The sequence below is a fragment of the Eleutherodactylus coqui genome, chromosome 1 (genome assembly GCF_035609145.1).
Source record: "Eleutherodactylus coqui strain aEleCoq1 chromosome 1, aEleCoq1.hap1, whole genome shotgun sequence".
Classification (NCBI taxonomy): Eukaryota; Metazoa; Chordata; class Amphibia; order Anura; family Eleutherodactylidae; genus Eleutherodactylus; species Eleutherodactylus coqui.
In genome coordinates, this window is record NC_089837.1 from 366,601,762 (window position 1) to 366,615,748 (window position 13,987).

The 13,987-nt window shown below is 38.3% G+C and overlaps 1 protein-coding gene across 1 annotated transcript in view; it reads right to left on the bottom strand.

Annotated features, from left to right (window-relative positions):
• DMD (dystrophin) overlaps positions 1-13,987 on the bottom strand; it is a 2,524,637-nt gene that overhangs the window by 1,736,213 nt on the left and 774,437 nt on the right. The window contains exon 8 of the mRNA XM_066577956.1: positions 4,357-4,535. Coding sequence (XP_066434053.1) covers positions 4,357-4,535 — 179 coding nt within the window. The remainder of the gene's footprint in view (positions 1-4,356; positions 4,536-13,987) is intronic.

Sequence of the window (13,987 nt, forward strand, 5' to 3'; positions counted from 1 at the left end):
TACCGAGGGAGAGGCTTATGCCCCAAAATGCATATTGTTGCTGGTGTTAACATATTCAATAAAAGAAAGAAGTCAGGTTTACTTATCCTAGCTTTGAGTCTGCTTTCACTGAAAGGTTGCACTCTACATTATTTTTGTCTCTTTTGCTCATCACAAAATAAAATATTTCATTTGTGCCAATTAATCTCTTAATGGTGTACAGTCACTAGAAAAACAGCGTACACCCTCTTTGATTTCTATGGCTTTACAAATCAAGTAATAATAAGAAAACATGTTCTTTAGAAGGTCTTAAAATTAGGTTAAACAAGTTCAGATGAACACCAACTCATGACAAATTACACCGTGTCATTATTATTTAACAAAAATAAGGCCAAATTGCAGAAGCAATGTGACAAATTTAGTACATCCTTACTTCTTCCATAGGAATTAAGAGGGTAAGTATTAGCCAGGTACTGCTTATCAAATTTCCTTGATTAACTGATCATCAGCAAGTGTGACTACCGCTAAAAGTGCAGGTTTTGGCAGTTTGCTGGTCTGGAGCATGTCAGCTTTGTGCCAAGGTGTAAAGACATCTGGAATTATCTTAGAAATGCAATTTTTGCTGCCCATCTATCTGTGAAGGGTTTTAAGGTAATTTCCAAACAATTTAGAGTACATCACTCTATAGTCAAAAAGATTATTCAAAAGTGGAAAACATTCAAGAAGTTGACAATCTTCCTAGGAGTGGATGTTGTAGTAAATTCATCTCAAGGTCAGACCGTGCAATGCTCAGAGTAATAGCAAAATCCTAAGAACTACATCTCAGACTTTGAAGACTTCAGTTAGCATCTAAAATGTTCAAGTTCATGACTGTGCAGTTAGATAAAGACTGAACAAGTATGGCTTGTTTGGAATGGTTGTCAAGAGAAAGGCCCTTCTTCTGTCAACTGTTAAGCACAGTAGTGGAGGGATCATGATTTGCACTTGTTTAGCAGTCACAGGACCTTGTCAGCTTGCTGTCATTAAGTTAACCATGAACTCCTCTGCATACTAAACTAGAGTCAAATGTGAAGCCATCTAACCAAAAACTAAAGCTTGACCAAAACTGTATTACATAACAGGACAATGATGCCAAGCTCACTAGCAAATCTACATCAGAATGACTGATAAAGAAAAGAATGAAGGTGTTTCAATGGCCCAAAGTCCAGACCTCAACCCAATTGAAATGCTGTGGTGGGACCTTAAGAGAGCTTTGTTTAAAGAAATTACCACAAACTTTAATGAACTGAAGCAACGTTGTAAAGAAGTGAGTGAGGCAAAATTTCTACAGAATGATGTTAGGGAGTGATAAAATGCTCAAAAAATGATTTCTTCAAGTTATTCTTGCTAAAAGTGGTTCTACAAGCTAATAATTCATGGAAAGTACTCAATTGTTCCCATACTGCTTCTACATTTTGACCTAGTTTTTGTTAAATAAATAATGACAGAGTATAATTTGGCATCTGGAAGATGAGATTGGTAGCGCTCCAAGGGCAGAGTGGGGTGATGTAATAAAAGAGTGAAAAATGGAACAGACTCACCCCAGACGTAGCAGGACCCTCTAGGGATCCTGGAACGTCAATGAATCCTGGTAGGCAAATAAATGCATCAAATCATGGTGAGGATCCAATTCACACTGGTTTTGATAACATTCCTGAGGGAGAGCGTCATGGGGTGGCTCTAGGTATAATATACCAGAGAACAAAAGAACAATACTAGGCAGAAAGGAAAAAAAAACCCTGATGCTCTAGTGGTATGGATAATAAAGAGAAACTTCCCTGATGCTCCAGTGGTTTTGGATAATAAAGAGAAACTTTCTCTTAACCCCAACCTGATTTTCAAAAGAAATAAGACTCTGGGAAATATCCTAGCTCCATCGAGTCCTCATAAAATCAAAAGAGCTATTCAGAATAAAGACCATTCTGTATCCTTTCCTCCTATCACAGGAGTTTTCAAATGTGGGGTATCTGGTTGCAAGTGCTGCGATAATATTTGCCACAAAAGGAAAATAATTGAAATGGGATCAGACGACACACCATCCCACATCAAACAATATCTAAGTTGTGCTTCTGAACATCTTATATATCTAATTGAATGCCCTTGCCACACACGATACATTGGCTTCATGACAAACTCCCTACATACCCGCATTAATCAGCACAGGTATAATATTAAAAGGAGCTTCCTGAAACACAGTATTTCCAAACATTTTTCTATATACCACAACTCCGATCCTTCGTTAATTACAATGACCCCTATAGAAAGAATTCCCAAGGGTGAATTTGCTAAACTCAGAGCCAAAGAGATGTTCTACATCTTTCACTTCAACACACTACACCCCCATGGATGAAATGAGGTGCTTGAGGAAATCTAACATGCTCTCCTTCTCAACTCCCACTTTTTATGCAATGGACCTCTATAAAATCAAGTATTTTTATTTTAATCTATATTTATTTGCCTTTTAATGTGTTTTACATAGTATAATATACTTGTTTCCTTCCCCCTTTTTTCTACCTTTGTTATAATGCATTCTCACTTATGAAATCCTAAGTTATAATATACATCACTAGAATATTAGCTTAGATCCCAAATAACATTGTATGCATTTATTTAGTTTTTTAATGTTAATACTAATTAATCTATTTGGGTTTATTTAACGATATATATAATTTATTTATAATACAATGTATAATTTTTGTCTGTCTGTCTGTATCAGTTTCTTAAGTAGTCTAAAAGTTTTTTTTATATCAATTACCTTCCAGTGGAATGCATTTTGCGCTCTACAGATATAAGATGGTACATTCCATCATGGAACGCACCATTATATGTATTTTTTAACATTGCCAAATTACTCCATGTAACAACAGCGCGTTAAAATCACTTCTACTGACGTTATTACGTTAAGTTACGTGAGATGAACATTATGCATGGGCCCTTTTCTTTAAACATGTGGTTATTCTGACGTTTTTTACGTCAGCCCATGTTACATCACACACGTATTACTGGCATCATATACGGCCCCTTCGTAATCAGGTGACTGATCTGATGTTCCAGCGTCATTTCCTACGTCACCACGTACACCCTTTCACTTTGATTCATGCATCCTCCGTTTGGAACTCATCTGTGCGTTCCAACAGCATTGGTGTGATCTGACGTTCTGATATTCCAGCGTCATTGCCTACGTCATCTCCTACAATCCGATGTCCCAGCATCATTTTCTACGTCACCACGCATGCCCTCCCACCTCTATCCATGCGTTCTTCAGTTGGAACGCATCGGTGCATTCCTCAGAAGCCGTCAGAAGTCACGTCACTTCCCACCGTCACTCTTTGACGCCGGCCCCCGGGCGGACATGCCACACTTGCATGAGAAGGTAATTACAACTTGTCTTTTAGATATACGTATGTGTGTTTTATGTGTAAACTGTTATATGCTTCATAAAGGCTGTTTTTAAAGCCGAAACGCATTTCATATTTATGAAATAAATCGCTACTTTGGAACTTTGAAAAACACCTCCATCATCTGTTTTACATTACATGCGATCTGGGATTGAGGGGTGCTGTGGACCAGGCACCCCCACGAAGTAAGTTTCTCTTTATTATCCATACCACTGGAACATCAGGGTTTTTGTTTCCCTTCTGCCTAGTATTGATAATTTGGCATCTGTTGTAGTTCATCTGATGTTTTTTATTTACTTAATTGTAAGACCTTTTGAGGACCAGGTGTTTTTTTAAATTATGTTATGATATGTATAACCATATAATTCAGAGGGTGTACTTAGTTTTCTCTCATGATTGCATATTTAATCTTATTGGTGTGCTGTAAAAAAATTGGTGTGCTGTAAAAATGGTGCACACAAAAAAATTAAACTGCAGCATCAAATTGATGACATCAGAAGGAAAATTAGCAAAGATAGCACAATAACTGATTACTTCATATATATTTTCACAATTTGCTAGCCTTTTAACACAATTTCTGAGAATTCTGGTCAATTTAAACAGTGCATAAAGTTGTAAAAAGCAAATGACAAAAATATAGGGAATATAATTATATATTTGAAGCTAATTTTGCCACTTCATTAAAATGGGTAATATGTGTTAGATTAAATTCAAATTCCAAGAAAGGCATTTTGCAAAAAGTTTTCAAACAAGTTATTGGCACTTGTCAAAAGTATCTATTAAATGTGCCAAACAAGTATCAGGCAAATTACTAGAAAGCAGAAGCACAGAACTGTCTAGCAGCATTTGTATTCCTACAAATGAATGAAATATTTTGGTTATTTGTCCAAAGATCTGAATATAAGTTAATTTTATAAAATAGAAAGTAAACCCTCCATACTTGTTGAGAGAAATGGCGTTGATCAAAATGTCTGATTTGCTCTTCTGGAGAGATTATTTGGCGTGGCAATGTTTCCAATTCTCGAAGAGATTCGATGGATACTTTTTGTGGTAGAACTTGGAAAAGTGTTGTTACATACATTAAAATGGACTTCTTGTCGGGATGAGCTGTTGCAATATCTGGAAATGAAAAAGAAACATAGGTGTGTGTCATTCACTGTAAATTATGCACATTAAATGTACCTAAAATCAGCTTCCAACCATGCAGCCAGCCTAATGAGCAGAAGCTCGGCCTTTCCAGCACCCTCCCGAGACTAATTAGAGCTCTATAATCATCTGTAAACTTTTCTGTAGATGTAGCATACCAATGAGTAAAATCTCAGTGTAAAAATGGTAATGATTTCTCATTTAAGCACATTTCAAACCATTATACTCTTTATTGTACTATGGAAAGTCATAACTCAAGATTTATTAGGTCTCTCTATTCACAGTGAACAAAGCTGTACATCAACTTTAATGTGATATTCGGCTATGGATATTTGATTATATGTTTTACCAAAATATTTCTAGAATGCATGTCTTCTTAAATAAACATTAAAAGTATATAGACTTGATATATTTCTGTCAAAAAGATTACTCTGTCTAAGACATTGTAATGTAAAGCAGTTTCATACAACCCGAGTCATTCATTATATTGGAATTTTGAGCTGGGAATAAATGATAAAACACCTCACCAACACCTCTGTCAGTGATAAAAGGTTACTGACATCTGATCCTTCCCTTTACTATAAGAAAACTAAAGTGTACTTTAAATCACATAAGGTCCATTTAGACACAACGATTAACACTCAAAATTTGTTTAAGTGATCAAAAGTGAGCAATGGTTTTGCTTTTAAAGACGACCGTTTAAACTTAACGATTATCATTGGAAAATGGATGATAATGACGATAAACGATAATTGAACGATAGTTTGTTTGAAAGGCGTGTGCATCGATGAAGGTAAAAAAATTTGGTAAAATATCATAAAACGACTGAACAAATTTCATTTAAGCCAAACGACAAGCGAACTGCCAAACAATGGATTTTAAGTGGACTGAAAGAGAACAATGAATGAATTACTAACGAAAAGTGCACGATGGGCACACAATTACACGTAACGATTATTGCTCAGTTTCGACACTTTTAACAAATTTTGAGCAATAATCATTGCGTCTAAATGGGCTTTTATGGATCTCAGATGGGGAAAGAATCTGTAATAAGCCACCAATTTAAAAAAATTGGGCCCATACTGTGGCTCTGTGGACTCTGCAACATCTGAACATATGCTTAGAGAGGATATGGTATTTTGCAAAGATATTATACATTGAGTGTCTACTTATCCACAGTTTGATTCTCAAGGGAACTGCTCTTTAGCACTCATTATAGTTAGAAAGTAGTAGTAGTAGTGAAATTAAAATCTAGTAAAAAAAAAGTTAGCATTTGATTTTACAAATTATATTCTACTTTTTCCACATGTGCAATTATTTTTGACATTATTATGTTGTATGAATTTTATGTTTTTATAAGAATATTCACTTACTATGGCTAGGGTCTGTTGTATAGGAACAATCAGGTACAGAGGAGTAACGTGAAGCTTCTGGGCCCTGGTACAAAATCTGTAAGAGGGCCCCCAAGTATAATACTTCATTCATAGTACTGGGCTCCCTATATGGAGAAAAGAGGCCTGATGGGCCCCCTAAGGTTCATGGACCCAGGTGCAACTGCATCTTCTGCACCCCTATGGTTACGCCACGGACCAGATAGGAAAACAAGGCAGCGGGTCTTGAAAGTTGAATGTTTTAGAAAGTTAGTGTATTTGACTATGACAAAATTAAACAATTACATACATACATGCAGCTATTACTTAACAAAATTATGAGGCTCTAAGGGTTTACTGATTGGCTGTCTACTTGCACTAGAGGTAGCTCTTTTGAAGGACAAAGGGAACAGCTGTGAACTGTAAGGTGGTGAAGAAATAGTTGCAGATCAGATCTAACAGAAAAGAAGTTTTACTTTTCTTTTTTCACAGTACAGTGGCACAATATAACTCTTGTTGGTTACAATTCTCATACGGTATAAAGTACACAAGCTCAAGGGTTGCAATACACCCATGGTGGTGCTACTAGGGTAAAAGCACATAGGACAGATAGGCTGCAGAATTCTGCACAGAAAATCCACAGCAGAATACAGTAGTAACAAAGTAGATTATATTTTAACAAATCTACACACACTGAAAAATTTCAGCAAGGAAATTGACCTGTGCTGTGAATTTTCAAATCCACTGTTTGTCAATTTATATGACAGGTTTCTAGTGAATTTTCCATATTGGGTTGAATGAGGAAGTCAAAATTTGCAATAAATCTTAAATGAAATGAACTGCTGCATTTTAGCAGTGGACTACCTACAAATCCACAGCATAATTTCAAATTTCACACCCATTGCCTTCCTTTTCAAAATCCTCAAGAAAATCCACAGTGGCAAACCTTTATGAACTCCACACCAGATCAGTATAACTTTGTGTAGATTTCCTGATTCAGATTTCTTTGCATATACTTCCTAGCTGATATAAGAATAAATAACTTTGTGTTGGTGGACAAATGAACATAGTAACATCACTGACATCTTTGAGATTGATTAGTACCATGGTTGCATAACATGAACATAAAGTGTGACCTTTGGGTCCTTAGGTGAAGAAATTGGGGTCATTTTGAAATTTCTCATACATAGTACCAGTCCCATCTACCAGCTGTGCAAAGAACAGCCACACAGCTCAATTGAAGTGAATAGGGCATTGTTATACTTCCCTGCACAGAGGATGGATGGATACACAACTATTCTTCACATCACCTATTCAATTCCTTAGGCTTCTATAATTAAATAAGCCATATTATTTTTTACTTTAATTCATGAAGGAGTATTATTTTACAGTAACAACTGCTACTCCCTAGACAAGAGTAAGAAATTGTTTGATATTTACTAATGAAAATGACCACATATCCTACAGCTGTAGATGTAACCCCCGTAAGCCGGCACTGGTTACCAGAGGAGGCTGCTTCAATTAAGCATTGTAAAATGGCTCTTGGTAGTAATCATAAAATAGACATGCTGAGGACAAATAAGCAGCTGGAGTATTGTATTATGAGAGCAGGCTGATTTGATTTAGGGAAGTGTCTATGATCCATGCAGCATAGCCTATTACCAGCAAAACAGCAAATTGGAAATTTAGCTTTTGCTTTCAAGAGAAGCTCTCAAAATGAACAATTAAAATTATGAATGTAAAGTAGAAAAGCAGCAATATGTTAACACGTGCTGTGCCTTTTGGGTAGGATTTTGAATAACAAGATGACTTCATGATAAGAACCCTTTTCAGGTCTTTATGCTGGTAGTAATCCATGAAGAATAGGTACTGATGCAGTTTTCGAATAGAATGAATACAAATGCAGAGTAAAAGCAGCAAAGGAGTCTCAGTCGGTGGTCCAGGTAATGCCTGTTTAAAGATGAGTCTGTGTCAGTCTTTCATGGACTGAAGCAGAGCAGCTATTTGTAAAAACGTATTAACTTTAGTGAGAAATGTACAATATGCTGCTCATTACATTAAATTCACATTTATGAAAGGGTTTTTTTTATTATTATGATTTTTATTACAAAATAGTTTTCAAAGCATTTTTTAAGATCCGTTTATCTAATTAATATGCCAATAGTATCCATTGAATAAGCCAATGATTAATATGAGCATTTACATTTTTTTGCAAATACTGTATTTTTATTGCTTTTGCATATAATACTACAACTCAACTTTTAGGATATGTTTTAGGGTTTTCTTGGGACGGGCAGCACTTCTGCATTAACTCCCAACGCTGTCATCTCACCTCTGGCTATTTGAGCCCTCTACACACTTGGATTTAGCGGTAGCTTTACCCTTTTTCTCTCCGTGTCCTATCTAATAGATGATTACAATATAATGTATGAATATTTATGTATGACAGTTCCCCCATTATGAAAATACTATGATTATGTAACATTCTAAACCCCACATGGTCTATTTATGAAACCCTGGATGTCAGAATTCTGTCATCTAAAAGTCTTAATTTTGGCACCCCCACCAAACCTGCATTCTAGGGCAAAAACCTAGCTCAGACCTGGAGTGGGTTTCCATCTAGCACAAGTGCCACCAGAAGAGACAAATGTACGCAAAAGCTTCCTTAGACGAGCATAAGAAATGCTTCTCTAAGTAAGTAGGCCTAATGGTATTTTCTTTAGACTGTCCAACAAATACCATTCCATACATGTAAACTGTGTCATGAGAGCTTCTTCTTTTCTTTATTCCGTTTTGTCACTATGCATTCCAAGTGGAACAAGATCTTTATTAATCAGCATTTGAAAGTTGATAATAGAGGCTTTTAACCCCAAAGTCATCTCTTGACTGCTAAATATGCAGATTTTCTATTGAAAAAAAAAAACATCTTACATGGTTTGCACCACATTTAGGCCTTAGTCACACGGGCGTTTTTTCGCGCGATTTGCGGATCGCATGACGGATGCGCATCCGCAAATCGCATGACCGATGCCCAAAAATCGCCCAAAAATCTGCTCCTTTCATTAGAAACGGGCCGGAGCTGTCCAGCGCATTGCATTCAATGGAGCTGGCAATACAGCCGGCTCCATTGAAAGCAATGCGCTGCGGGCGAGCGCTGGATGAATTGTCGGGAAGGGCTTAAATATATAAGCCCTTCCCTGCAATTCATCCAGAAATGTGTTAAAATAAAAAAAATATATATACTTACCTTGTCCCAGCAGTCGGAGTTCATGAATGGGTGTGAGTGAGACCTGCCTCTGATTGGCTCAGCGCTGAGCCAATCAGGGGCAGGTCTGACTCACACCCCCTTCACACCCACTGCAGGCCGGCCGCGCTGAACTCCGTCTGCCGGGACAAGGTAAGTATATATATTTTTTTTATTTTAACACATTTCTGGATGAATTGCAGGAAGGGCTTATATATTTAAGCCCTTCCTGACAATTCATTCAGCGCTGTCCGGCAGCCCATTGCTTTCAATGGAGCCGGCTGTATTGCCGGCTCCATTGAATTCAATGGGCAAACATTGTTCTTCTCTGCCACAGCTGTTACAGCTGTGGCAGAGAAGAATGATTTGTCTTCTATATGTTCTCAATGGGGGCGGCGCTGCTGCCGCCGGCCCCATTGAGCGTATATAGAGAAGAGAACAGGAATCGCAGATCGCAGATAGGTGCGATCTGCGATTTCTGTTCTATAATTGATCGGACGAGCTCATAAAAAGCGCTCATGTGTCCGATACCATTGCAAAGCAATGGTTTTAGAAAATCGCCGGTCGCATGCGCAAATCGGGTGAAAAAACGCCCGTCTGACTGAGGCCTTAACATGCATTTTTAGATATTTGCAGATACCTTTTATGACTTGTCTGACAAAGGGGCATGGACTTGTTGAAAGGACTATGATACAGGTGTCAAACACAAGGCCCGCGGGCCGAATCCGGCTTGCCGCCTCATTTTCTGTGGCCCGCTTGCTGTGCACAAAGTTCCCTCACCTCCGTGATGCTGTCAGTAGGCGATCTTCTATCAGCTTGTTCTGTCTAGTGTAGACAGTAATAGAGGAGTGCTGATAGCAGACTTACAATGGCCGCGGAGGAGGGAAGACGACTGCAGAGAACATGATCTCTGCAGCGAGGAGAGCGATGCTGTTTATGGCTGCAGACCTGGGGAGACATCAGGGGCCCAAGTATGCAGGTGGACCCCAAGAAGAGAGCAGCTGGTATACCTGCCAGTGGGACAACATTGGATGCAGGTAAGTATAAAAATGTGTATAAAAATGCAGAAGTGTCCTTGTGTGCAAATGTATGTATGTGTGTGTGTGTGTGTGTGTGTATATATATATATATATATATATATATATATATATGCACCTGTGAGTGTGTATATATATATATATATATATATATATATATATATATAAAATGTGCGTCTGTGTGCATATGTGTAATAATAGTGTGCGTCTGTGCATGTATGTGTATAATGTGCGTCTGTGTGCATGTATGTGTATAATAGTGTGCGTCTGTGCATGTATGTGTATAATAGTGTGCGTCTGTGTGCATGTATCTGTATAATAGTGTGCGTCTGTGTTCATGTATGTGTATAATAGTGTGCGTCTGTGTACATGTATGTGTATAATAGTGTGCATCTGTGCATGTATGTGTATAATAGTGTGCATGTATGTTTATAATAGTGTGTGTCTGTGTGCATGTATGTGTATAATAGCAATCACAGAAAATAGCTGTTACTTACTGCGTGAGGAGTGCATATAGATGCATCCTCCCATCATGCAGGTAGCAATTTTTTATTTCCCTTTCTGTGATGCATTTATATTAGTGTAGGGACCCACTACAATGCAAGGAACCGTGAAGTGGTTAGTGGGCTCATGTATCTTGGCCAACATCCAACCAATGCCTTGCATTTATTATCTATCATTCACATGCAGCATGGCTTTAAGACTCCAGGGGGAGCCCAGGGTGGCAGTACCAATGTGGTTCACTAAAGGAAATGCAGGGCAACCTGCCGAATTATCATGGCGTTATTAATAGGTTGCTGGTCTGCATGGTGAACTACATATATCAGAATGGTCTGGCACCCTGTATCCACTATGTGTGGGAGTATACGCCAAGCAGCCCCCCCCCCCCCCTCATTATCAAGAGGCAGTGTGAGTGGGTGTTTTATCGGTGTCCTGCACAGGTGTTATTTGCTCCTCCCTTTGGTAGTCAGCTAAACTGGAGTAGGCTTTTTCTATAATCTACGCCTGTCCCGGGCATAGATTGTAGTGAATGTTGCAAGTTAAGTACAGCCCTAATCCTTAAAGTTTGGCCCTGCACACTTTTTAAACAAGAAAAGGTGGCAGGGTGTAGCATACATGCTCAGAAGTTAGTTTTGGCTAGAGTACTTCTACATTTTCCTTTGTTTAGATTAAAATGACTAAAATGTATAACATTATAACTCTGAATTTTTTCAAATTAAAAGTAACCGACAAATCCAAATCTGAGCCCATACAATGCAGTAGTAAAATGTTTGTTGCTATACCAATTTAATATTTAATATTTTTTCAATTCAGTTCTATATGTAAATTGTGGTGGTGTAAATTAATTTACAGTTAATGTGTAGTCAGAAAAATACCTATTGTTTAAATTAAGAATATAGGTTAAATGGGTTGTTCCATGAAGAAAATTGTTTATAGTTAAGTCCAACTCATGATTATGCACATTTGTTTCTACTTGCACTTATTAAAAAATTGCTTAAATTCCCAGATATTCCAGGACTAATGTTAGCACAGCACCATCTGCTGTTTCTAAGGAAAAGCCTAAGGCCTCCCTCACACAGGCGTTTGCAGAAACGCAGTGTTTTTCAACGCTGCGTTTACTGTAGATTCAGCCCGCTTTCAGCCGCATGCATTATACAAGTGTTTCGGCTGAAAGGAAGCAAAGAAGCTGAAGAAAAAAGCAATACCCACCTAGCAGGTGCCGTCAGGGTCCCGGCCACTGAACTCTGGCACTGCTCCAGGCTTCCCCTGCACTGACAGATCATCTATTTTGGTAGCAAGGTTTAAGAACCCCTCCTCCAGCAAGAGATTACTTTGATTGGTTCTTGGCGCTGGCTCGATGCACCAATCACAGCTAGTGAGCTCTGATTGCCTCAGCCAGTCAATGAATGGCTGTGATTGGTGCATTAAGCCAGCACCAAAAACCAATCGCAGCAATCTCTTGCTGGAGGTGGGGTTCTTAAACCTCACTAACAGCAATTGATGATCTGTCAGGTCACAGTACATGTAACGTCTGTGTTTGACGCAATTGTTACGTCTGAATCAAACGTAATTATTATGTCCCTAAAGAACGAATATACACTCAAGGTACAGATAAGGATGAGAAACATGAGACATGAAATCTGGCGAATAAGTAAGAATATCATTAAAATATACCAATGCAACATGGGGGTGTGGCCTGGAAGACGAGCTGAATGCTAATCTAGCTCTCTTCTTCTACTCATAATCAATTCTGTTGGGAGAACTAGATATCCAATCAATTGTCTGTTCAGAGTAAGCCCCCCACTTCCCCTTCAGGCCAACTAGTTTCCTGAGTGTTTACTTCGCACAGGGCAATTCTAAATGAAATGATCCGCATAACAACAATAGAAGCAATTACCCTCAGCAAAACAGCTCTCATTTATCCCTTTTAGAAATTGTGCCAACTTGCATTGCTTCCTCTGCATCAGATGACACAGACACTACAGGAACCTCAAACCTTGCCAAACCCACTTGCTCTTTCTCTAATGCGATAACCTATACAAATAGCTAATGTAAGAGCTTCTTCCAGTGAATTAGGTGTAGCATCATGAATCATAACATCTTTAATTTTATCAGATAAACCAAAGCAAAATTGACTTTTAAGTGCAGGATCATTCCACTGAGGCTCATTAGCCGATAGGCAGAGCTCGCCAATAATCCTCAATAAATGCCCTCCCGTGATGTATTGCTATGATCTTACTCCCTGACAATGCCATATGATCTGGATCATTGTATAACAGACCTAAAGCAGAAAATAATCTATCAATGAACAGCAGAGTACAAGAGCTAGGAGGAAGAGAATACGTCCAAGCATGGGGATTCCCCTGAAGACAGGAAACGATTATCCCAATTTTCTGTGTCTCATCTCTAGAAATGAGGGCTTAAGCTTAAAATATAATTTACAGGGCTCATTGAAGGAAATAAAATCATGTTGTTTACCACAAAACCTATCAGGCTGATCAATCTTAGGTTCAACTACAGGTGCCATAGGAGCATTAGTAAAGGTAGATTGGAGGGTTTGTTGTTTGATCTCAGTAACCTCAAAAGAAAGAGTTTGAAGTTGTTTTGCAAGCAGTTTATTAGTATCCTTAGTAACCCAGAATCTCAGAAAGGTTTCCGTAGTTTACTTTTTGGAAAGTTATTCTGTAACATCTGTAGTGGACACAATTGTTACGTCCAAATCGAATGTAAATTTTATGTCCCAATAGGATGTATATACACACCAGGTACAAATGCAGGGAACACAAAACAGTATATAAGGAAACTAAAAATGCAGGTAACATGGAAAATCTGACCCTAACCTACAAATGCAAGGAAACCATAGCTAAAAGCGGAGAGCTCGGCCTGATCGGGGTGATCCCAAGTCAGGAACATGGGCGTAACCTTGACTTTCCCTAGTTTGTGGCAGGGAATATGGCAGAAGATAGACATTACACAAATAAGTGTGCCACAAATGTACAGGAAACTAGAAATAACACCGCCCCAGATTAAATGAGAAAGCCAGAGATGCTTTATCTGAGCAGACGCAGGACTAGACCATAATCTGCTGACTTTACCAGGAAACACCTTCAGACTGAGGGTATAACCGATGTCCTCTGTAAGGAGGAGCAATAATAAATGTGTACAGACTAACACTGATTGGCTGGCTGGGATATACAACTCCCAGCTGACAATTTACTCTATTAATTGGCAGAGAAGTGAACTGAGTATGTGCTGGCATGAGGATCACATGAG